Genomic DNA, 24,926 nt, shown 5'->3' on the forward strand with positions numbered 1-24,926 from the left:
CTATGTTTTTTCCTTCCACTTAATGAAACTTCATACAAATGAGGTTCATAGTTGCATATTTTCACAGAAAAAATAATGAACCCGGGCTTATATGGCTTAGTTAGGTGGTTTATTTTAATCTCCTATAAATAACAGGTTTTTCAAACATGTGGTCATTCCACGGTTTCAGGATATTTAGCAACAGTGTGACATTAAAGAAAGCAGTTTTTTTTCAGGTACTTGCTAAAATCCAGACAGTGCAGGCTGGGGGTAGGAAGACTCATTCAAGGCGGCTCGACAACGCGAGCTCTTAACGAGACATCCTGCAATATACTAAGCATTCAAAACGATGTTCACGTCAGTTATGGAACGCCAGGGTTGACATAATGAATTGATTAAATACACCATTAAATAATTATTTAAATGTGTCAATAATTGATTAATTAAATATGTCAAAAATATTCATTTAATTAGTTCCCATTTAAGTTAATTCTTACCAATTTTAATTAATTATTGCCACATTTAATAAATTATTTAATGGTGTATTTAATTCATTCATTACGTCAGTCCTGGCGACCCATAGTCAGTGATTATGCTTTTTGATATACTGCGCATCATGCAGATAAAGACCACTGTGCATAGAGTACCTTTGATATGTTTATTGCTAATAATAATTATCTTTTTGTTAAATGTGAAAGGCTTACTGTGTATTTGCGTACTTGAGTAAAAAGATGTATTTCCGTTCCATTATGATTTGTAATTATACTGGTGACGCGGTTTGGTTTTTGTTGTTGGTAACTGTCGACGGCCGAGTGATGGGGCATAATTCTAACGTTTCAGTCGTTCCGTGAAGGCAGCACACCCCTCGTCCCGGGTGAGCGGCGTCACAGCAGCGCTCTGTCATTTCCACGGATAAATTACGGACTGTCAGAGCCGTCCCGTCCCCCGTGCTGTTCCCTGGCCAGGATAATGCACGAGAACGACCGTTAGCGCGCCTCTTTCTGCTCGTGCACACCGATGAGAACACCTGCTCTTTAAAATTACTCGGTTTTAAATCCAAACGGGAATGATCTTTCCGGGGGGAAACATGCCCCTCATCTCGGTGACTTTGGCGGTGCTCGCCGTCGTCCTCAGCACTTCTCAGGGTAAGATTGTAGCTTTCCATTCAGGCCCCGCCGCTAGCTAACGGCAACGGAGTAACGGTTGATCCCTGCCTCCGTTTTTTTTCCTTTTCTATTTCCCCTTTCTTTTCTGCGGCACTGCTGCTTATTTATCCCGCACACCGAGCTGCAGTCACCGTGATCTCAAAGCGCTTTTGGCTGTTTAATTGTTGGCCCGGAGCCTCGGTGTTTATTTTAGGCCTAAATCATTGGAACTAAACGCTGTTCAGCGGACACGTTTAGCTTTCACTGGCTCCTTTATGACGGGAACTATCGTGCAGCAGTTCATGTTTAAATGAACTGAACTGCCGTTGCTCGTTAAATCTACTATAGTTAGCGGAGAACCGGGAGCTAGCTAGTTTTGACTCGTGCTTTACCGTTAAGATACCTGTTCAGGTGAAAATCTGATTTATCTTCATGTAACTCATGGCTGATACCGCGCTAAGGGACTCAGACGTGTTTGTACATACTGGAGCAAAATTAGAAGTGTGTTAAAGCTTAATATATCAATAGAAATAAAAAAAAAGCTTTATTTCATATTTAAAAATAATAATTAATATTAAGCATTCATATAGAAAAATGCATATATGACCTTTTAGTGGAGTTGGGTGACGTATAAGTTGGCTGATAATATACAAGCTTTTTGCATTTAAGCAAGAGTTGTCCACATGTAGTCGATGCAAAGAGTCTTTTCCAAGTCTTTATATATTTTATACGCAGGAAATAACCTGGTATATCGCTATTGTTATATATAGTGTCTAATATGTGGTAACACAAAGCAAAAAAAGATGTTTTCTCCAGCAGAACTGCTCAGACTAGAGTTTAAAGACAGTGCTGGAAGGCTAATACTTAAAACTACTTTTTAATATAACTTAAAAAAAACTGTATGAATGCACAGATAATACCAGGTAGTATATATATCAAGATCTGAATCATTTTTGCGCTTTTAGATCTGCATCAGCTGCTGCCTGGACTCTGTGTAGCATAGCAGATTCAGTGAGCAGTATACATCCCTGTGCACTTTATGATCTGGCTTCCTGGCCCTTTAGACAGCCTAAGGGGACTACAACATTGACATATTTTTATATATAAAGCTACAATGCTCCCTGCTTATCTGTGAAATCTCCCTATCACTTGCAAACAGCTGTTCTGTTTGATTTTCGCTTGTCTTCACGGCACCCAGGATTTCTGCAGAACCTGGTAGATCTTAAAAAAATGTCAGATAAAGCTGAATTACGATCTATCTCTGTGATACGGTTTAAAGCACTGGTGAAATAAAGATTAAATATATATGTGGTTTATTTTTCAATCCCCAAGTTTGCATAATATGTGACGTCACGGTGGCCACGTCTGTCTTTTTATACAGTCTGTGACTCAAACTCGGGCTTAAATTTAAAAGTTTAAATGTTTATTGCCGTAGTAATTGCAGTTTGTAGAATGAACTACACTGTATTGTACAGACCACGCTGGTTTAAATGGCGTGGACTGATTAATACAATCAAGTAAAACTCCTGCCAGTATGATGTGTTAAACTTTGGCTCATAAAGTTAAATTAAAACCTCTTTAAATGGTTTCAAGTACAGAATATTGTAACAGAGGTAGGATTCACTGCAGCCGGGCTGCTTCTGTTACTCAGCAAGTTAAGCTGTGTCGCAGTTGGCCCAGTGGTGCATTAGAGACGGGCCACACCAGTGCAAGCATCTAAATGATGCTAACAGCAAACAGTAATAGATTTTTTTTTTTTAAATGAAAGCTTGTATAAAGCTGGACAACTTGCATTGTCAGGGCTAACACTCAAAGGTCATGAACCAAATTTAGTGTCAGCTAGTTCAGGAGCCAAGTCTATACAAGTCTTGGCTCGATACTGTGGCCTAGACGGCCTTTGTGAAGTTTCCATCAGTTTAATGTGCTCTGCTCAGTATGGAAAAGCAGCTCTCTCGGGCTAAATGTGTCATCTTATTTACATACGGGCTGCAGCTCGGGTTGGATGACCTAGTGTAATGTTTCTGTGTGGAAAACAAAATCACCAGTACTGTAGTAAAGTTATGTTTTTTTTTAAAATGTGAACACAGTTTTATTAAAATGCCTTTCATTTATTTAAGCGTAGCACACATTGGTTGTGTTGTAAAACTCTTGGTTTTGCAGTATGTGAACCAGTGTGTAGTCAACCCCCCCAAAAGCCAAATGTGAAGCAGAAAAACCCAGAGTGTGTCGGTTTTCTCCCAGGCTCCACATGAAAACTGATGGATAAAAAAGCAGTGAAGCCTTCACAAACACACTGTGACCTGTAATTTAGCGCTGCCTTAAATTATACGATGTGGAAAGGATAATCATGCGTTCGTTTTTCAGCTTAATTAAGGGCTTATAATGTGTTTATTCTTTGAGGAGACAGCATGTGTTTCGCAGGTTTGTGTGAATCATCATTTTTTTGTAAGCCTGTCGACTGCGGAAAATAAACTGAGTTTTCTTTCATCCAGATTTTGTGGTGGCTGTGTGTGGATCTTCCTTAATAATGGCAAAAATTAAGGCCTTAAATTAACCGTTAAGGTCAGTTTTCACTCAAAAATGCCAAATATTTAATACGTACTTCATATTCAGATGAAGGACTTTGGTGCTTTACCTCGTCTTTTAATAGAAGAGGTAACTGTCAGATTTACTGAGAGTGAAAGTGATCTTTAGTTGCAGTCATTCAGGTCCTTTAAATCTCCTGGGTACCTTCCAGTACTGGAGCCCGAATCAGTTTTCAGCCTCTGCCACAGGGAACTGCTGAATAATGCATTGTGACTGTCTGGTCTGGAATAAGAAAAATATAAGAAAGAAGTGCCAGGAAATGTTCAAAATACATATTTATGATTTGCTCGAGGCAACCCTGAGCCGGATCTGTAAATTAACAGTCAGGACTTTGATACAAACAAACAACGGCGTGTCAAAAAGGAGAGATAAAAAGGAAGATAATCACTTTAAAGAGCCATGTGAAGTAGCGCTTGCTGTTTTCCTCATTTCTCTGCTTCCTTCCATAGCCAGTTATTTGATCACTTCCCCTGTTGTGTCATCCTCCCTTTCACTTTGTGTTGCTCTTGTTGTTTTGCAGTCAGTGGGAACGAGCAGTGTCTGTGGTATGTGGATAAAAATGGCACCTGGCACAACGGCTTCGACTGCCCTCTCATCACGTTCTGCTGTGGGAACTGCAACCGACGCTACTGCTGCCTGGACGCCTTCAAGATGATCACGGAGAGAGAGCAGAAACGCTGCATGCTCTTCCAGTTCAGGTGGGTGTAGACGCAGCAGCAGGGGCTTCAGGTTTATTACTTATTTATTCATTTACTTGACACCAAGCGTCACGGTTTGTGTTCTCGAGTCAAGGCAATCACTGCAGGAGCTTTTTATCCCCTCGAAGCATGGTTTTCCACAAAGCTCCAACTTAGATTCCAGACCTTAAGCATCGACGCTCAGCTTCTGGGCAACTCTCAGAAAGTCTGTGAAATGTCATTATTTCCAAATAATTTGTGACACTTGGTTAAATAAACTGAGAAAGGAGGATTTGCAGATTGTTAGCTTTAGTGCAAACCTATAAAATGTTGAAAGTGAGAAACAGTATTACTGAAAGGATTGGGATGGGGCCTTAAAGACCGGAAAGGTTGTGTAAAGCCACGAAAACAGCTAATGGATCGATCAAAGTTTAGGATAATTAGCAATGGACAGTTATCCTAGAAAAGCTGAAACTGTATACTCATCCATCTTCTTAGATGCTTATCAAACTTAGGGTTATAGTGGGGGCTGAAGCTGATGGCTGCTGACATAGGGTGAAAGTCCATGTGCACCGTCACACGCTAATGAGTTAAATCTATGCTGTAGGTGCATCGTAACCACAAACTTCTCTGAAATCCCACTTTGTAACCTACGCTGTGAACCTCTCTGGAAATGTAACAGCCCACAGTGATTATGATTGGCCGGTTCTGTACTGTCGTCGACTCCTGTGCATTTCTGGCTAATTCTTCACTGCAGTTTTTCAACATGAATCGTCACATTGGTATAAGGAATAATAATCATAGCCACAATATAAGGATTCACAGATGTCAGGAAATTCCTGGAGGTAGATGGCTGAAACCATCAGAATGAAGTTGAAGAAATCTACGCAGAAGTGGAAAAACTTGAGGGAGAAATACTTTCAACTCTGGAGGGAACAAAAAACTGACCTCAGCCAAGAGAGGAAACCCAGGACGGTAAAAGAACCGTGACAGTTTATTTGTTTATGTCATGGCTGGCACCGCATATTAAACACTGTGACACAACCACAAGGTAATCAACACATAAAACACCACGCAAATGCACAAGGGCTGGACATGGCGTCGGCCACTTATGTGGATTACATCGTAGTGAGAGACAGACAGCCACGCAGTCTCACATCCACATCTATAGGCCGATTTAAACCTACAAATTAACCTAACGTATCTTTGGACTCTGAGAACACACAGGAACCGTAGAGGAAGCATCTACTTATATGCTCTCATGGCACTGCAAACAAAAGGATATTGAAAATGGATGTTAGCTGTAGATTCATAACTAAAGCCAAATGATAACACTTGTTAAAAATGGTAAAATGTAGGACACAATAATTGTAAAACATGTTTTCTGTGTGTTGCAGTGAAATGGAGTAAAGTCATTACACCTTAACTCTACTTAGTAACTTATTTGGAGCATTTAGCTTCCTCCCCTGGTTTTCAATCAGGAAGTAAAAAATGTAGTTTAGAAGAAAATTAACAAGTAGACCTTTGAGTTTGTTTTTCACACAAACCATAACAGAGTCAAGAATGCGCAAGTAAAAGTCCTGCCACAAACACGAAATGACAAAGGGGTTAGACTTTGTTACAAATGTCACTGTGTCCCCTCTTGTTGTGTTATGTTGGGAACAGCTGGATGAGGTTTATGATCATGCACAGACTTGTGCACGGCCTGTTCTGTTGACTATAATATCTGGTCAGTGGTGGCTCATCTTTCTGTGAGTCTCCTGTAATGAGAGAAATCATTTAGCTGGGAAAAATACTGATGCTAGTCTAAGCATGTTTGTATCTGAGGCTGCAGCATGACAGTTTTTCTCCACAGCATTTTAAACCATTCGGCACTGTTCAGCACCCAGCAGATAACGTGTGGCTTATTGAGCCTGGTGGGAGATCAGATCAGTTGGCAGAGGAGGCTAAGATAAAATGGAGGGCTTTGTTGCTTCTCTGAGATCATGAGGTGGTGGAATCGGGTCGAGACAGAGAGGTGGAGAGTTTGAGGCATTTGCTGGGATGCGACGTTGGGGTCAGTCTTTGCTAAATCGAAAGCTTCACATCACAGCCACCTCGGCTTTAATTCCCTCCAGAGTGAGTCATAATTAGCAGCACAGAGGGGGGAGGAACAACATGAGGCTGAATGATCAAAGGAAGAAATGAATCCTTTTTAACTTACATCCTCCACTCTTCTTCTCCTCAGCCCCACCACTTTAGCTGGAATTGCGTCTTCCATCCTCCTCTTTGTGGCCATCATTGCGACCATGGTCTGCTGCTTTATGTGTTCCTGCTGTTACCTTTACCAGAGAAGGCAGCAGAGGGGCAGGACACCTTATGATGGTGAGACCTCTCGTTGTCATGTCGATGTCTATGCAGACGACCATGAAGTATGGATTTTCCTTCGTAACTGTGCGATCTTCTTCAACCCACAGCTCAGCAGATCCCCATGGCCAGCTACCCGGTTGAGCCCATGTACGACGCTTATGGTAAACCAATTTGCCCCTCAGAGTATCCACCCGTTGGTTACCCTATGGCGCCCCAGTATCCTGGCATGCCTCCACAGTACCCAATGATGCAGCCTGGACCGTACGTACCACGCCCCATGGATCCTGCATACAGCCAGGGTAAGACCTGCATAACTTCCCTCAGAGTGAGCTCACATGGCTGCAGGGTTTCCTGGTCATGTCAGTATATGTCAAATCACAATCAAGAACAAAAACTGCTTTTGCATGTAAAGCAAAAAATGATGTGCCAACATACTGTGTACGTGGTTCTTTGGGTGATCACCTGATAATGTTTTTTTTAAATATTAGAGACTTTAGTGCAGTTCACCCCAGCATGTGTTGAATTTTGTTCTGTCCAATGGTTGGACATTGTACTCTCTGATTAGGAACATTTCCTCCCTCAGAGGAGAACTGTATAGTCTCTTCACTAGTTTCACATCTTTGCTACTTTCACAACATTGTGTCATATTTTAATAGTGAGTCTTGCTAAATTTGAGGACTTTTCCCCTAATGCTCCCAGCCGATTAAAACTTTCACTAATCCTTTGAACAGATTGGGACAATTTTCCAGCTGACTTGTGTTTAATCATGTTTTTTTTATTCTCCAGCAACTGTTCCCATAAACTGTAAAATTTAGCATGGATGTTTTTCGTGCCCTCAGTATGAATATTTATAACTTTGTTTTCATCAGCTTCATTAAATCACCAAATACATAAATGTCAGTGACATTTAAAACTCTCTCTCACTCTTACCCTGTCACTATTTTGGTTTCCCAGCCATGTGTATTCTGTGTAGTTGTAGTCTGTTTCATGAACATGCCTAGCTCTGAGCTAAAATACTGGTATAATCTGGGCAAAAACTTCTAGATTTACAGTGAAAGGCTGACTGTGTGTGTGCATGTGTGTCTTCTTTTTCTACTTGTTTTTCAGCCCCACCACCGTACTCTCCACCTCAGTATCCTGGTCACTGATGGGCTCCTCTTCACGCACACAGCGAGACACTACTGCAGCTGAGCAAAGGGACTGTTTCAAAAGAAGGCAGCAGCACTTTCTCCCACACACAGACACACACACACATGCACACACACGCAGATGCAGTTAAGCACACAGTCACACGCTAAAATAACCGCTACGGCTCGATTAGCAGTGGGTTGCCTGTGAAAGAAAACAGGAGGCACTTTAAGTTCTGTTTTAGTTGTTCATTTGCAGCGTCGTCCTACTTTTCCACAGTATTAATGTAAATCAAAGTCTGTCCTGCAACCTGACGCCTGACTCCTGGGCAGGCGTCACATGATCCTGAAAGCGAGGCGACTTCTGCGTCTTGGCGCTGTTTCATCAGCCTCGTGATCTGAAACACTCACCTCAGTGACAGGTTGTCGCCAAAAGAGAGTGCTTGTTACCTTCTAGAAAAGAATGCTGTCCCTCTTTATTTGGTAAAAGAAAAAAAAATGTTTTACCTCCTCCCCCTTGTTAAGTTTGAATAAATTGATAACTGCCTGTGGTTCCATTCCAGGTAATCTCTGCCACTGATCCACTTTCTCCGGTTATCATAGCATCACGTGCTTCTTCTTTGTCTTTGATGTTTCTAACTAAGCAAAAAAAAATAAACTGGAAAAAAGGGATCCACGTTTGATTGCAAAAGTGATGTTTGGATCTAAGGCAGGTGGCTTTATAGATCTAAACGGTTCTCCCAGTTCTTTGTAAGAAGCCCTTTGTCAACTGTTGGTTTGAACTTTGTCTCGTCTTTCTAATATCTGACACAAGTAATTACTTTGAAGTAGTTTATTAGTGGCACCCTTTTTTACGATCTCAACATCAGCATGCTTCCTGGTCAAAGATACCTGTCCGCTTCTGCTTCTTTTCTGATTTTAAAATAAATTAGAAATTAGTCTTGATTAATTCCATAGTGACGGGTAGGGTGTTTCGCAGTGAAATCCGTGTTAACGTCTATTCCTTCTAACATATCAGGACAGGGGAGTTGCAGGTCACGCTGTTTGATTAAAATAAAATATCCCGCCTTACAGTAACTAACCATGGGAAAAAAGAGATTAACTATTTAAATGAATATTTTGTAAATCTGTTCTTCAACTAAATATTTTATGATATTGTAACGAGTTATTTTAAAACCGTGTATTTTTATTGTACCATGAGATATGACGTTTGGCATCTTTCCATTTACTATTTATTACTATTTAAGTTACCTTTAACTGTGAATGGGTTCTCACCATCTGGACTAAGCTACGAAGCCAAAAACGACTACTGCTGAAAGATCCCCTCTCTTTAAAGGACTCGTTTGACATTTTGGAGAAGGTGTTTGCTTTCTTGTTGACGGGTGCACATTTTGTTTTTGTTTTTGGTTTTTTTTGGGGGTTTTTTGTTGCTTTCCCCCCTTTATTGGCACATTTGATATATTGGCAAAATGTAGTTATTGTCTGTAATCCTCTGCTTAAAAACAAAACAAAATTCTACATTGAATCAAGCAGTAACATTTTCTGTAGTTGTATTAATTTTGTGCTGCATAAATACATGCAAAAATAATTAAACCTAAAAGACTTTTTAATAAAGACTTTTTGGCTTCCTTAACACAGGTGTTGCAGCTCATAATGGTGTTGCTCATCGTAACTGCTTCCTGGGTACGTCAGTTTATTTGAATAAACTTGTACACTGATTATGTTTTAAAAATGTGAAACAGTTGCCATCAAGCCGCAACAAAAAAAAAAAGTAGTAAAAAGTACATTTATCTTGAAATTTCGAGGCCTTGTAGTTGCAGTAAACGGTTGAGCTGTTGGGAAATGCACTCATGTGGTACCCACCACACTCTGCTATCAGGTCAGTCCCTTTCTGCACATGTGTGGTTAATTATAGGAGAAGCAAGTGGCCGATAGCCTACCTCAGCATCAGACTAGAAGCAGGGTAAAGGTCTTGGTTTAAAAAAGAAACTTCCTACCGAAACTTTTAAAAAAATCTGAATGCTAGCACAGGGTGTTGCACAGAATAAACATATGTTAATAAGTGTCAGGCACTGTTTCCAGGCCTTGAGATTCGATTCTGGGGGAGGTGAAGTCTGTTTTCCTCTGTCAGCGTGAATTTCTCCTGATCATAACCTCAACATGTTCCCATCCGTAACCCCAGCCAGTCGTCCTCTAGCCGTCCACCTGCCAGCTCCTGGCTCTAACAGCCTTCTCATCTGGCTTTAAGTCGGCAAGAAAGCAGACGGTGGATTTCCCAAAATGTCAAACTGTCCTTTTCAATTTGTCCTTGCAGGTTTGGGCTCCAGTGAGGTCAGGGCCCGTAACCTGTAATCTCCTTTAGCTTCGAGGGCATCCCTGATCCTTCTTTAAAAGGTTCGAATTGGAAAAACACGATGCCTCCTAATAGGTGATCCCTGGATTGTCTTTTCAGGTGTAGTGTATTAAGCAGCTCAAACATAATGTTAATGCCTGAGAGCTAATATTACTGTCACAGCTAGTCTGCAGCATAAATTACTCACTCCGATGCCGACGTCCAAGTGTACAGATTTGTCGAGCCTTTGTAAAGCACAAGGAAGACGCTGGGATTTTCTTTGTAAAGATGCTTTCATAAGTAGTTTGATATAACATCAGTGATGTTTCTGTTCATTTGTGCTTCTAAACCAACCAACTCCATGAGTGTGTTTTAATGACTTACATCAGGTTCAGAGTCTAGGTATGGCTTCATGTCTGTCGTCATATGGATGGTATGACACTGTAAAATAAAGTGACTGGAAAATGTTTATTTCTTTTAACATAAAATTTAACTTTGGAATGTAACAAATTGCTGTCTGTGTTTCTTTCTGAGTTTAAAGAAAGAAGTGTGATTTTTATCTACAACACTGGCCACTAGATGTCTGCATTCACCCCCAAAACAGCTTAAATGTGGCGTTTGAAAGTGTTTTATATATTAACAGGGAACTTACACACTGGATGAGTTCATACCAGCAATACAGTGTGATTCAAAATACAATCATAATTCTAAAAAACATTATTTAATTGTTTTTTTATCACAACTTTATTAAAGTAACCCCCCTTTTTAAATTGTTTTTTTTTTAATATATGTACTTATTTTGCCTGTAAATATTTGCATGTAAATATTGGGAGGAAAGAAATGAGAAAACAATGTAGGATCACAGGATTACTCACTGGAGGCAGAAGTTACAGCTTTTTATACATGACATAAGTTATGTTAAGTAATAATAATTTTTAAAAAGTCCCAATATTTCTACTCTTCACATGCTCTCTGGATTAAACAGTTTCATTATTGTCCATTCTGTTATTCATGGCTTTTAGTTTAAATAAATTCTTCTCCAAACAAAATTACTTTTTTTCACATAACTTTGTTTTTGAAGTTTTTAATACAATGCAAAACAAAATAAGCTGAAGTTAAGTAGACTTGGTCAAGACGACCTGCTGAGGTTCAAATTAAGCATCAGAATGAGGAAGAGAGGGGATTTAAGTAACCTTGAATGCGGCACGGTTGTTTGTCCCAGACGGGCTGGTATGAGTAGTTCAGAAAATGCTGACCAGCTGGGATTTTCCCACACAACCATCTCTACTGTTTACAGAGAGTGGTCCAAAAAAGAGAAAATATCCAGTGAGCAGCAGTTCTCTGGGGTGAGAGGAGAGTGACCAGACTACTTCAGGGTGACAGGAAGGCGACAGTAACTCAAATTTGTAGAATATTAGAAAAATGTGCCTTGATTTCTGTTGTGACATTCAGACGGTCGATCATAATTTGGTAAAAACATCATCAACAAATGGATCCGCCCTGCCCTGCATCAGCAGTTCGCCCTGGTCGTGGAATAATAGTGTTAGGGGTAATTTCTTGGCACATTTTGGACCCCTTTGTGCCAACTTTGTGTCTTTTAAACACCACAGCTTACCCGAATATTGTTGCTGACCACATCTATCCCTTTATGATAACAGTGTACTTGTCTTCTGATGGCCACTTCCAGCAGGATAATGCGCCATGTGAAAAGTCTCTCATCTCAAACTGGTGTCTTGATCTTGACAGTGAGTCCATTGTACTCAAATGGCCTCCACAGTCACTAGATCTCAGTCCAATAGAGCACTCTCGGGATGTGGTGTAACAGAAGATTCATATCATGGATGTGCAACCAAGAGATCTGCAGCAGCTGTGTGATGCCTTCACGTCAATATGGACCAAAATCTTAGAGGCACGTTTCAAGCACCTTCTTGAATCAAAGCAGTTGTGCAGACAAAAGGAGGTCTGACCCCAGAATGAGCAAGGTGTGCCTAATGAAGTGTCTGTCAAGTGCACAATACCATAAAGTGTCTTTAAAAAGTAAAAAAGCTCAAATTAAGTATAGTAAATATACAGTGAAACACTAATGCAGTGTCACATCTTTGTATTAAATAATTAAATATATGTTTAATATATTATGGGAATATTTAGTATCATATATACAGTATGCATATTTTAAACATATATTCATTATATTTGTATTTATTTTTATTCCATACAATATTTTATTAACTATACACTGGCCTTTGTATTACAGCAAAACGTTATTGACTGTGTGACTACAATAGAGTAGCGATCCCCACTGGTTTAAAAGCGAGCTCTTATAAAACTTTTTTATTTGCGAGCGACTGTATAAACATCACTGAACTGGGCTCCAATATAAATACAGATTGTGTAATAGGAAGTCTGTGTAAGCCTGCTCTGGCATCTCTGTAAACTTCAGCCCTTCCCATTACCTTTAAAGGAGTGTGTACCCTGAACTAAATATGGACATGCACTTTCACAGGATTTCGAAGAATGTCCCAGCCTCACAGTCCACTTTGATGATGCGAGCCTCTCACAGTTCGTCACTTGTAACCCTCGCTGCAAGACTCTGAGACCAGCCTCTTTGCACCAGGATTGATGCCTCTGGTGGCTTTTTGGTGAGTGGGACACGACACAACAGCAGGACATCAGCACATAGGAATAGTCAGCTTATAATTTGAATTTAAATCGTGGGATTTGCTTGAGCTAGATGTCCAGACGAAAGATGAAAGGCCTGACCTGTATAGGTCGCCAGGTCAGCGAGGACCCAGACCTGGACAACCTGCTGTCCACCCTCTCCCCCGAGGAAATAGAGGAGCTGAAGATGGACATGATGAAGGTGCCAGACATTAACCCCGAGGAGGGGCTCATCTTTGCAGAGGAGAACCAACCTGCGCAGCCACCTATGAGCAACAATGTCTGGGATGCAACGACGAAACAGAGAGACACCAAAGGGAGGCTCAGCCAGAGGGAACGATCATTTGAGGTTTGTGAGGAAATATGCTTTGGCTTTGACTCATGAGTGTTTTATGATGAAGTATGATCCTCATCTCTCTCTTCATATGTTTATATTCGACTTCCCTTTGCCAGTTTTGAGCGATCGTGGCTCAAGAGTTGGCAGTTCGTCTTGTAACCGGAAGGTTGCCGGTTCGAGCCCTGGCTCGGACAGTCTCGGTCGTTGTGTCCTTGGGCAAGACGCTTTACCTACTGGTGATGGCCAGAGGGGCCGATGGCGCGATATGGCAGCCTCGCTTCTGTCAGTCTGCCCCAGGGCAGCTGTGGCTACAACTGTAGCTGCCTCCACCAGTGTGTGAATGTGAGAGTGAATGAATAGTGGAATTGTAAAGTGCTTTGAGGGCCCCGAAAAGCACTATTAAAAATGCAATCCATTATTATTATTCATTATTATTATAACCAGATTTAAAAGGAGCTATGAAATCAAACTGACTGATAGGCTACAGCATTGCATAATACCCACAGCCCCCTGGATAGCTTTCATGTCTATTTTTCATTTCACTTGAAGCAACTGGACCTCATGCACCCCGAGTCCCATCAGCTTAAAAATAGTAGTCCCCAGAGTTGACTCCTGTGCCAGGAAAAGCAGTGAGTCCCCATCTATGACCCGCCTACATCCACTCCTTACCCTTAATTGTCATCTGCCAAACAAGCAAAGCACAAACATCTTCTCCAAGAGGCATTTGTGTAATTCATTGGAGATGCTACACAAATTTATTGCCATTAGTATTAGCATGATTTCAATCAGTTTGTGTGCTTAGAAGAGAGACACTTAAGTGGTTGGAGCAGCGGCTCTGCGGAGCTTCTTAATCCCGGCCTGGTGGAATTCCTTGGTTGATTGCTCCTACGCTCACTGCCTTTTAAGGATGCATCTGCCAGGGCCACGGCCTCACGAAGCAAAACAGATGGAGGCTCACAAATCAAACACTTAGCGAGCTCCTCACTGCAAATGTATCCCTGTGCTAAAAAAAATGGATAGTGTCCTTTTGCTGACTGTAAACACACATGCCCTATTGTGAGACGCTGTTGTACAATAAAAGACAGCACATCTGCACGATCAGATGTCTTATCATACTTTACATGTCATGCAATATTTGCTGTAATTCTGTGATACTACTTTTTCTGTGCTCTGTAGCTAATAAATTGAGACTCTGCTGTGATTTATTGTGCTTAGAGCGCTGCATCATTTGACATGCTGCTTTTCACAGACGTTAAATGACCCATGTAATTTTTTGTTTTGTCATACTGATGAGGAAAAATTTCCTTATCACACTCCTCATCTTCTTGCAGGGAGAGCCGAAGAAAGAGAGCCGGAAGCAGGAGTACCTGAGGAAGATGGGTCTCAGCCAGGAGGGAAATGACGATATGAAAGTGGGAATGCAAAGACAAGCTAGTGTCTCAAATGAAAGAGATATCAAGGCGGAGGACAGAAACAGCAAAGGTCCTGAAAGTTCAAAAGAAGACGGGAGCTGGTGTTCAAGTCGAAACAGGAAGCTGGATAGCAGAGAGAGCGACACGAAAGAGGAGGCCCGTGACAAAGAGAAATATGAGGACAACAGGCTGAGAGACAGAAGAGAAAACAGAGTGAGCACAGGCAGCAAAACACAAGACATGATCTCAAAGTTACAGGAGAAAAGGGATGAGAGCAAAGAGAAAGAAAGGAGGGAAGACTGCAGGAGACGAGATGACAGCAAAACCAAAGACATTATCTCAAAGCTACGAGAAAAAAGCGAGAAAGATGTGGGCAAGGAAAAGGAAAGAAAAACGGAGAGTATCAAGACACAGGGGCTTGTCTCTAAAATGGTGAAGCAGAGCAAGGCATCGGAGAGCCAGCTTCAAGAGTGTAAACCAGAAGAGAAGAAGGCTAAAGCAGAGGAGAAGAAATCTGAATACAAAAACAAACCTGATGTCAAACTCGAACGACAACCTTCTGAGAAAGACGAGGTGAAACGTGACAAGATGGAGAAAAGAACAGACAGAGAAGAGTTGGTTAACCACAGTGACCATGTGAAAGAGAAGTTTAATGCTGAGCGGAAACCAGAGGAGAAGGTGCAAAGAGAGGACGGTAAGGTTAAGAAAGCTGAGGAGAGTGGGAAACTTGCTAACTGTGCTTCTAAAAACAGCCCTAACAGGAAGGCGAAGGAGGCAGAGGAGGAAGACGAAGACTCGAGCATGTTTGATGAGCTCATGCAGCAGGTGCGAAGCAACAACCCCTCCCTCACTGAGCTCAACGTCAACAACTCAGAGGTCATCAAGACGAAAACGCTCATCGAGTTTGCAGAAGCTTTGCACAACAACACCCACATCAAGACGTTCGCTCTCGCTAACTGCCGTGCAGACGACCATGTCGCTTATGCCATTGCCGGCACGATCCGCAGCAACAAGACTATCACCAGCATTAACCTCGACTCCAACCATCTCACCGGGAAGGGCATCCTGTCTCTCATCCAGGCGTTGCAGCACAACTCCACGCTGACCGAGCTGCGCTTTCAGAACCAGCGGCACATCTGCGGAGGGAAAACCGAGATGGAGATGGTCAAGATCCTGAAAGACAACACCACCTTGCTCAAGCTGGGCTACCACTTTGAGTTAGCAGGACCAAGAATGACCACGACAAACATACTGAGTCGCAACATGGACAGGCAGAGGCAGAAGCGCCTGCAGGAGCAGAAGCAGGCCCAGGCCAATGGAGAGAAGAAGGGAACACTTGAGGTGCCCAAGAGCGGAGGTGGAGGATCTCTGAGGAGTTCTCCCAAAGCTTCGCCTAAACCTTCACCCATCCCTTCACCTGTGCCTTCGCCAAAGCTTACTCCAAGAAAAGGAGCTGGAGGTCCGGCTCCACCTCCGCCTCCTCCTGGGGGTGGACCACCACCTCCTCCACCTCCTATGCTGGATGCAAACCGCCCAGGTGGTACGAAGAACTCAAGGGACCAACTGCTTGCCTCTATCAGAGGAACCAATAAGAAACAGCTGAAGAAGGTACATCAGAAGGGTTGACGAAGAGGTTAGCTCACCGATGCTGTGTTTGGATTCACTAACGTTTTATTTTTCTCACAGGTGCCGGTGCCAAAGTGGCTGCAGTGATATTTCCTGCTGGAATATAAAGTGAAGAAGAAGAAGAGCAAGGGAGGGAGAACAGACATCTCACCAGAGGGTTTCTAGGGGATAACCTTTATAAATTCCCCTGGCCGGTTAAAGTGCAGTGGGGCAGATGAAGACAGTGAAACATGAGACGTTTGGAAGAACAGCCATCACTATGAGTTCTCCCAACAACACTGGACCAAAAAGACTCTGTGGAGAATGAGTGATGAAGGCCTCTCTGCAGAGAGTGCCATGGGTTTGAGGCTGTTTGTCTTCCATTCATACTGACGCTTGGCTGGTTATTTGCACTAGATAATATGAGGCCGATCATATAACATGTTGGCTTGTATATGCATCTGAATGTGAGTGTGTGGGAGAGTGTGTGATGAGCTTAACAAGAGATTCAAACAACTCTATAAAACTCTAATATTCAACAGTATGTAATTGAGATTAATTTGAAAAGTTATTTATTTGTGGAGAGGAAATCCATCCTATCAGCTGTAAATCTGTAAATCAAACTGGGAATATCAGGGAATTAACAAACATGGCGGCCTGACTTAAGAAAATCTGGGTGGGTGGAGAAAACAAAAAGGTCAAGGTGGTCTTTGATTGTGTGTCTCAAATCTCAAGACATCTCAGGCAGGTTTCGAAAGCAGCCCATTGTCCCAGGAGTCCTGAGACATAACGAATGAGTCTTAGCATGGAAATAATTACATCGTGCATTTTATCAGGAAGTGCAGGGAGATAAGTTTCAGCATCTGATGTTGCGTTTTGTGCAGAATCATTCTAGCCTGGGTTTTACATCAAAATGTCAGAAACGCCATTAAATCAACACTACTGTTGGTTAATGTGCTATTTAAAAGTGAATATCAGTTCTAAAGGAAATTTAATGTGATTAGCAAAAACCTGAGTGTTGTAATGAAGCACATACATTATTACATGTTTTTCTTACAGAGCCTGTATGTTTTCAATAAAAGATTCTGCTATGTTTGCAAGTTTAATGTTACCCGTCTGATAGAAGTGATTGGAATCTGTTATTATATTATAATTTTTAGCTACAATAAATGAAATTATGTATATGATAATCTTGTTAATTCTCTATATATGTGCATATGATTATATTTGTACAAGTAAAGATGTGCTCAGACGTTTACATCACTGATCATGGGCATGTTTCAGGCTTTTAATGTTTTCTTTTAACTGTTCTTTATCCATGATGCAATGACTGTACAGCACACAGCTTTAATTACTTTGAAAAACAAGAACTTGAAAGGCTCACCTCTAATCTTTCAAATATAACTCTTGTCAGTGTAGCACAATTGGTCAATCTTTTTCCTTGTCTGACCATAAAACATTTCTCCAGAAGGCATTTGGTTTGTCCATGGGGTCAGCAGGGAAGTTTAGTTGTGCTTTAAGGTGTTGATTTTGGAGCAGGGACCCTCTCAGACAATTGTGATGGCATGCTTAGAAATGGTTCCATGAAATGTTCCCAACTTGTATAAATCTACAATTCTCCTCAACTTCATTGAGTTCTTTGGACTTTGCCATTATTCCTAGAATTGGGGAATTCAGTGGTTGCTGTCTAACAAATGCTTTTTATGGAGACAAAGAGGATCTACCAATTGTAATCTCTCGTGATCATTAACAAGAAGCAAATAGGCCTCGGCCTTGTCGAATTAAAAGACACTTTAAAACCTTCAGCAGCGCTTATTAAAAGGTTCGAGTCTGTGTCTGTTTTCAGCCTGTGTGTATAATTTTGACCCTGTGTGGATAGGAAAAAATCCAAAAGAAATGCAAACCCAATTCTTGCATTTTAAAGTAAATAAATATGTATGCTGTACAATCCTTCCACCCTGGAAAAGGAGCAGCTCGAAGAAATCCTTATGAGCCCCAAATGATCATCACATCCATCCCTATGATGAGTGTATGGAAGCTTCTGACCACAGCTGTATATACATTCAAAAATGCAATGGCTTGTACTCGCAGCAGGATTTTACGACATCACTATGACTTTTGTGGCTAGTTGGGGTCCCATGACTTACTTAGACTAAGGTGGAAACTTGCGGTGTCCGTATGCCAAAAAATACCTTTCCAGGAAAGCAGGAGGCCTCTCGTGTCTCGTACTTTAACTACTGAAATAAACATGGATTCACATTTTTTAAATTTATGTATCTGCATTTCTTGATGGATTAATTTTAAAAACCGCACGGCAGAACCTTTACCAGACACAAAACATTATATCAACTAGTGAATGTTTTCGTAGCATGCATATCTGTGCTTCTGCAGTGGACCATGAAGAACTTTTCTTCTATCTGTTGCTCTTTACATAATGTGTTTAAAGCTACGTGGAAACATTGGGAGCTGTCTAGTGTCCACCCACCAGCTGGAAAGGTAGCCATCATCCAGAGAAAAAAGAGAGCAGCAGCAGCAGGCCAGTTTATCTCTCTGCAGCCTTGCCTCAGTCTCTGCATCCACAAAATGCCTATATTTGGTCATTTCTCAATGAGGGCTTGGTCTGTAAGTCATTCCTTTCTTGTTCCTAATAATGGGCAGTGAGCCAGCCTTCTGTCTTTTAGCTGTAGCTGCTACTCTGACCAATAGTCTCAGAAGGAAGAAAAAGAGGGGAAGGAATGAAATGTTGAGATTACTGGTTTTCAGTGCCATCAGAAGGCCTCTAAGTACATTGCATTGCTATTACTAAGAAAACACTAGGAGCACAGCAGAGTGTGATTATTTTGCTATGAAGAGTTCTATTTGTGTTGCAGAAATGTGAAAAAAAAAAGTTTATTAAGGGGTGTTCTTTTGTTTTTCTACCTGCTTCTTAACCTTTGTCACTGTAAATAAGACTTTATGTGATCAGTGTGACATTGCTTCTGTTGATAGAAATGTCAAAACTCTCTTATACCTGTCTGGCTGTCCTTTAATTTGCTTCATGTTATGTGAATCAGCAAACACTCAAGTATAATACAAGTCTATAGTGCTTGAACAGTTCTACTTTTTTACTTTACACTATTCATTACAAGATCTTTTTTTGTATTTCTGTGGATAGGTTTAAGAAATAGGCTGTAATAAACTCTCAGGACAGCAGCCTGAAGCTCATCCTTCGTCCCTGCATGCTCTGTTCCTTTAATAAATGACGTTGTCTCTATAGTGTCGTTACGTCAGGTGTTCGATAATCGTTACGTCAGGCGGAACAGCAAAGAACAAAATGGAGGAGTATGCCAGAGAGCCGTGGTGAGTCCTAAAATTAAAATTAATCCGTTTCCCACACCGTTTCAGCGTGTACTGCAGTGGGCTGCGTTTTGAATACATGCCATGTTAGTTGTGTTTAATATTTTTATTTTATATCACGTGACACGACCGAAACACCTCGAAACCGGCCGGCTAGCTGCCGTTAGCAGAAATGCTAACTTCGCATACACAAGTGAAGGTAGTTTGAGCGAGCACTGCGTCGGGACGGCTAAGTCACGTTGTGACCTTGTCGGTTTTATTGCCACATGTCATTGCTTTAAATTTACTGACCCCACAAACCGGTGCTTAAAAAAGGCATATAACATCTATTGTAACCGCATACTGGTAGCCATTCGGGAAAAGTTGGAGTAGTTATTTTAGTATTATTTTGCTTTGGCGCACAAGTAAGCTAGCTGGATTAGCTACTTGTGCGCTATCTAGACTGCAGCCTGATGGCTTCAGCTAGCTTGAGACATGTCCTGTTCAAATAGTTTATGAACTTTTAACAGCGTCACTGAGGATTTAAAATAAATGTTTTTACAAATACATACATTTTTTCTCGGTGGCTGTCCTCGTGTATGCTTATTTTGGTTTAGGTTTAATTTATAAGAACCGTGAACTAAATAAACTTCTTAAAAGTTCAAAAAGGTTGGCCTGGTTCGCTGTTTTTCTCCCACTTGTGTTTTTAAGTATTTTGGCCAGCTTTTAATAACAATTTAAGATCGCATACTAATGGTCAGAAACACGAGACACAAGGTTACTGTCCTTCAATATCACTGCAAAATGTTCGTTTCGTGATTTAAGATGTAGTGCATCTGTTTACGTAAACGAATGGCTATGAGTAAATAGAAGATCCAGTTTTACATACATTATTTAAAACGGTTACATTTTCCTGATTTTGACCAGAAGTCATATTACATTGTATGCAACCATCTAACCATGTAAACCCTTTCTAATAAAGTCGTATGTGAGAAGTAAACGTGCAGTCTGTTTGTTTAAATTTGAGATGCGGTCATGTGAAGTATAATCCTTACTGCTCAAACAAACAAAATGTTGTAATGCTGTAATACTTCATGTTTTACGCTGGTTCAGAGGTGGTTATTAACATAGGACACAGAGAGAGTGACCCTGTGAGTTTGTGTGCGTTCACGCGTACGTGTGTTTTTCTTCGTCTGCCTCCATTTCACCCTATCCCTAGCATCGTTTTCTGTCACACCAACCCTCTGCATGTCCTCCTCCACTACATTGCCCCTCTCTGAGGGCTTCTGCTTCTGCTCATGTCTGGCAGGTCCATATTCAGCATCTTTTTTTTGTCAAATATATACACACTAACCGTCCGCAGCACACGTTCAGACCATCTCAGCCTTGCCTCTCAAACTTAGTTTCTGTTTAAACTGAGCTTTCTAATCCCGTCCATTCTCTCTTAGTTCACTGCCAGTGGAAATCTTAACATCTTCAGCTCAGCCTCCTGTCTTTTTGTTAGTGCCATTGTCTGCTCATCATACATCTCAGCAGGTCTCATTACTATTCTTTTGTAAACCTTCCCTTTCACTCTTGCTTCTGTCATAAATCAGCGCTGACACTAGTCTCCATCACCACCACCCTGCTGAATCTCTTCTTCACTTCTCTCGTGCACTGTCGGTTGCTTTTGGATATATTTCAACTCCTCTGACTACTCTTCACAGCTTCACTGTTACACCGGTCTCCTTCTCAAAGGCCAAGTCTGTGTGTGTGTATAGTTAGATTTTAGAGTTTTCAGATGACCTATATCTTATTGTCATATTACCAGTAATAAACTAGTTCTTCTTCCTTTACCTTTGGATTAATTTAGACTTACAGGGAACATTAAGAGATTGTTATGAACATGCAATGAGAGATCTCAAATGTCATGACATTATTAACTTAAACAAACTAAAATGTCTGTGTTCTGCTTTTAGCCCCTGGAGGATTGTGGATGACTGTGGGGGAGCTTTCACCATGGGAGCTATTGGAGGAGGAATATTTCAGGCAGTGAAAGGCTTCAGAAATGCACCCTCGGTAAGTTCAAGGACTGTTTTCTGGCCTCAGTCAAAGCTGACATTCAAGGTACTGTCCTTGGGGTCAGTGTCACACTCAAAGACACTCGATGATAAAGCAGTGTTTCTGTTCCTGTAAACAGGAAATTTTCTTTTTAATCCAACCTGAATTTCAAAGACCCACAATTTTTTCAACTTATGTTATTAGTCATAATCTGAAAATTCTGAATCTTTGGTCTCAGAAATCCTGACCTGACAGTGAATTTCCACTGATGCATGTTTTTTGTCTCTCTTTTTTGTAGGGGATGAGCCACAGAATGAGGGGTAGCTTAACTGCTATCAAGACCAGAGCCCCACAGCTCGGGGGTAAGAACAATTGCTGAACTGTTTCAAAGGTCATTTCTCTTCCTTTGTAAAGAACATGGGCTGTAGTCAGCAGCATGTTGTACATCGTCTGCAGTTCCGATGGTGACAAATTAATCTTGGGAAATATTTCAACTTTGTATATTAAAGTAATTATCGTTTAATTAAATAAGCTGCTATTGGAGCCTGAAGGCATAATCTGTGTGCAGAATTATTAATACTTTATTTGCTGTTGAAGTGTGTTAGTGGTAGAAGTCACTTATGTAAATATGTGACGCGGGTGATTGCTTGACAAAGTGACAAGCGTATCTTCAATGATAACTTCTTCAGCTGATGCAAATCTTTGGCGTGTTGCAGGTAGCTTCGCAGTATGGGGAGGCCTCTTCTCCATGATTGACTGTGGTTTAGTAAAAGTGCGAGGGAAGGAGGATCCATGGAACTCAATAACAAGTGGGGCCATGACAGGAGCTATTCTTGCTGCAAGAAGTGAGTAGTCAACAGAAAACTTGCACACCTCATACAAACAGCAAATGTGCTTTCACATGCATGTCCACATTTATTACAACCCCTCCTGAGTGTGAGATTTTCAGGCTTTTTTCTTCAGTGGCTTCTTGTGGGAGTTTCTTAAAAAAGAAACAAAACCTGCAACAGCTGGTCCAGTAAACCCAGTTTTCAGACTTTCCTGCAATCAGTATGAGGAAATGGAGTTGTTGATTCTTGTAACTGGTCTGCATGTTTTCATTTTTGTCTACTTCTATTTATAGATTCGTTTTTGCATCACTTTCTGGTCATTTTGCTTACTTTACTGGAGCAGAAAAACTTGAAGCTTATTTGTACTGGGACTGTGGGGTCCTCATATAATTCTGAACAACTTTAACAAAAGATTGAATAGACAGAAGTGGTTTACACATTTGCCCGACAATGGTGAGCAGCCGAAAGTAGTTTGAAAACACTTGTGCTATATACCTTTCATTGAAATGGATTATAATAAGTTGTATCCAAAAATAGTGGAATAAAACTGATACAAAAATTGATGGTGGGAACATTTTCTAACAAACAGTACCATCTCAGTCTTGTTGAATATACCTTTTAAGTGCAGAAATGAATGTTTTATGTGATTTTAGTCAATTAATGCCCTTGGTTTGTCCATAGATGGACCGGTAGCCATGTTTGGCTCTGCCGCCATGGGGGGTATCCTGCTGGCATTGATAGAGGGCGCTGGAATCCTGCTTACTAGGTTTGCCTCTTCACAGCTTCCAACTGGTGAGTAATACTTTGGTGATCTTTTTATAAATTCAGTGAAAGAGACTGAAGAGTGTTTTATGTAACGAGCACCCATTGTGATAAATTACTGTACATAAAAGTCTACCTAACCACCAGAAGCCATCAGGCGTGAAAGAATACTTAGATGAAAGATGACATGACTGCGGCAAAGAAAAAAAACACTGAATGTACTGCGACTTCACCTCTTGTTGCCCAGCACCGGATATGTTTATCTTTGTTGACTGTACTTTAGGAGTGTTAGTCAACCCCCAGCTTGCTCACATGCTTTGCCGAAAACAGTATTCAGTCACCACACAGTAGCATGGATTATAAACATCAGGTCTAATATGTGTGATAAATCTCATCTGATTCTTCTGCAAATTTTCTAAATTTTACTGCTTGTGTTTGAATTGTGGGACAAAAATGATCAAATTATAAAATTTATTCTGAAACAGTGTTTATCAGTGATGATACTACAGTTATGGCAAAATGCGAATATTTGAAGATTGAGTCAGCTTTCTGAAGAAACTGACTATTTTAATTTGTGACTGTTTTTAAATAATTGGAAAAAAACACTCAGTCGTCATATGTCAGTGAGGACCTTTGGGAAGTCTTTTTGATTCATCAGTTTGCTCTTTTAGACTTTTGGCACCGATCTCACTCTGAGTTTTATTTTTTCCTCCTTAGGACCTCAGTTTGCAGAGGAACCTGCCCCTGCTCCCATGCCCACCTCTCCCTTTGGAGACTACAGACAATATCAGTGAGAGGAAGTCCTCACCTCTTTATCCTCTAGGCCTTTTGTGAATTCCTTGCTGAAGTTAAAAAGAAGAAATGGCGGTGCAGAGTACCACACATCAAACAGTAGAAAGTGCACCCAACTTTATGGACTGTCGGAGAAGCGAACGACAAAACACGTCACCATTTTCCTTCTTTCAGGAGCCATGTACACATCTGCCTTTTGCCATTGTCAGGCTTGTCGTGTGCATCTGTTTCACCTAGCTGTGGTAAAATACAGACAGCTGAGAGTTGTTGTGAGGATGAGATGTGCTTTTCTATTTTGTTTACATACAGTATAAACTGCATGTATCTTGATAGAGAATCTGAGATGTTGAATCTATCAAAAATATGTCACACATGGAACATAATTAATTATATGTACATACAGTAAAGCTTTCACTTATGTTAATCTATATTTGCCTTTTTTGTCATGCTTGGGTTGGCCAGCAACACTTGGTTGGCCTTTTTTTTTTTTTTTTTAATTTTTTGACTTTATTCAGAGTTATGAAGGCAAGCATCTTACCACAGACACACAGATGCCATTCCTGGAATATTTTAGTTTGTTTTACAGTGATTTATTTATTTTTCAATGGTAAGGAGTTGTGTCAGATTGTTCTATTTTATGTGATGGTGGTTTTTACATTCAGCACAAGTGAGAAAAAGACTGCTAATGACAAACTGAGGCAGACATTTAATATTAAATGGAGAACTCAAGCAAGGGATTGATGTATTCTGTATTAAATCTGTATGACAGATTGTACTCTGGTACATTAAAGAAATAAGTTGTAAAGTATGTCTTTTGGACCTTTATGAATACATTTATGGACTGTAGATTACAAGCTAGAGCAGGATTTTGCTTCTCCACTAGAGGGAACTCCTTGCAAAACAAACAAAAAAACCCCACTTTTGCCCTCTTTGCCTGCCCAGCTTGGTGCAGCTGACTCTTTAAAGATGTGTTTACAAAG

At 40.9% G+C, this 24,926-nt stretch overlaps 3 protein-coding genes across 4 annotated transcripts; all 3 read left to right on the forward strand.

The window, feature by feature from the left end:
* Positions 1–783: 783 nt before the first annotated feature.
* shisa4 (shisa family member 4) lies at positions 784–10,701 on the forward strand. Its single transcript, XM_026166842.1, has 5 exons — positions 784–1,124; positions 4,231–4,408; positions 6,615–6,751; positions 6,844–7,035; positions 7,844–10,701. Exons 1-5 carry the CDS (start codon positions 1,046–1,048, stop codon positions 7,882–7,884), a joined length of 627 nt encoding a protein of 208 aa, XP_026022627.1. The 5' UTR covers positions 784–1,045; the 3' UTR covers positions 7,885–10,701.
* A 1,701-nt stretch (positions 10,702–12,402) lies between these two features.
* lmod1b (leiomodin 1b (smooth muscle)) lies at positions 12,403–18,475 on the forward strand. 2 transcript variants are annotated; one of them, XM_026166844.1, is made up of 4 exons: positions 12,403–12,834; positions 12,927–13,202; positions 14,522–16,210; positions 16,289–18,475. In XM_026166844.1, exons 2-4 carry the CDS (start codon positions 12,927–12,929, stop codon positions 16,313–16,315), a joined length of 1,992 nt encoding a protein of 663 aa, XP_026022629.1. In that variant the 5' UTR covers positions 12,403–12,834; the 3' UTR covers positions 16,316–18,475. The 2 variants fall into 2 exon arrangements, with proteins under 2 accessions (XP_026022629.1, XP_026022628.1); XM_026166843.1 differs by having other exon boundaries at positions 12,403–13,202.
* Positions 18,476–19,463: 988 nt separating this feature from the next.
* On the forward strand, positions 19,464–24,754 carry timm17a (translocase of inner mitochondrial membrane 17 homolog A (yeast)). Its single transcript, XM_026166845.1, has 6 exons — positions 19,464–19,546; positions 21,481–21,580; positions 21,861–21,924; positions 22,279–22,407; positions 23,074–23,184; positions 23,872–24,754. Exons 1-6 carry the CDS (start codon positions 19,521–19,523, stop codon positions 23,946–23,948), a joined length of 507 nt encoding a protein of 168 aa, XP_026022630.1. The 5' UTR covers positions 19,464–19,520; the 3' UTR covers positions 23,949–24,754.
* Positions 24,755–24,926: the final 172 nt, after the last annotated feature.

Source organism: Astatotilapia calliptera, chromosome 5 (assembly GCF_900246225.1).
Source record: "Astatotilapia calliptera chromosome 5, fAstCal1.2, whole genome shotgun sequence".
Lineage (NCBI taxonomy): Eukaryota > Metazoa > Chordata > Actinopteri > Cichliformes > Cichlidae > Astatotilapia > Astatotilapia calliptera.

Excerpts from the sequence above, each read along its gene's own strand:
- shisa4 (XM_026166842.1), top strand. The coding sequence starts at position 1,046 with ATGATCTTTCCGGGGGGAAACATGCCCCTCATCTCGGTGACTTTGGCG. Across the intron at positions 1,125-4,230 it reads CGTCCTCAGCACTTCTCAGG|TCAGTGGGAACGAGCAGTGT; the intron begins GTAAGATTGTAG and ends GTTGTTTTGCAG. Across the intron at positions 4,409-6,614 it reads TGCATGCTCTTCCAGTTCAG|CCCCACCACTTTAGCTGGAA; the intron begins GTGGGTGTAGAC and ends TCTTCTCCTCAG.
- lmod1b (XM_026166843.1), top strand. The coding sequence starts at position 12,927 with ATGTCCAGACGAAAGATGAAAGGCCTGACCTGTATAGGTCGCCAGGTC. Across the intron at positions 13,203-14,521 it reads AGAGGGAACGATCATTTGAG|GGAGAGCCGAAGAAAGAGAG; the intron begins GTTTGTGAGGAA and ends ATCTTCTTGCAG. Across the intron at positions 16,211-16,288 it reads ATAAGAAACAGCTGAAGAAG|GTGCCGGTGCCAAAGTGGCT; the intron begins GTACATCAGAAG and ends TTTTTCTCACAG.
- timm17a (XM_026166845.1), top strand. The coding sequence starts at position 19,521 with ATGGAGGAGTATGCCAGAGAGCCGTG. Across the intron at positions 19,547-21,480 it reads GAGTATGCCAGAGAGCCGTG|CCCCTGGAGGATTGTGGATG; the intron begins GTGAGTCCTAAA and ends TTCTGCTTTTAG. Across the intron at positions 21,581-21,860 it reads GCTTCAGAAATGCACCCTCG|GGGATGAGCCACAGAATGAG; the intron begins GTAAGTTCAAGG and ends TCTTTTTTGTAG.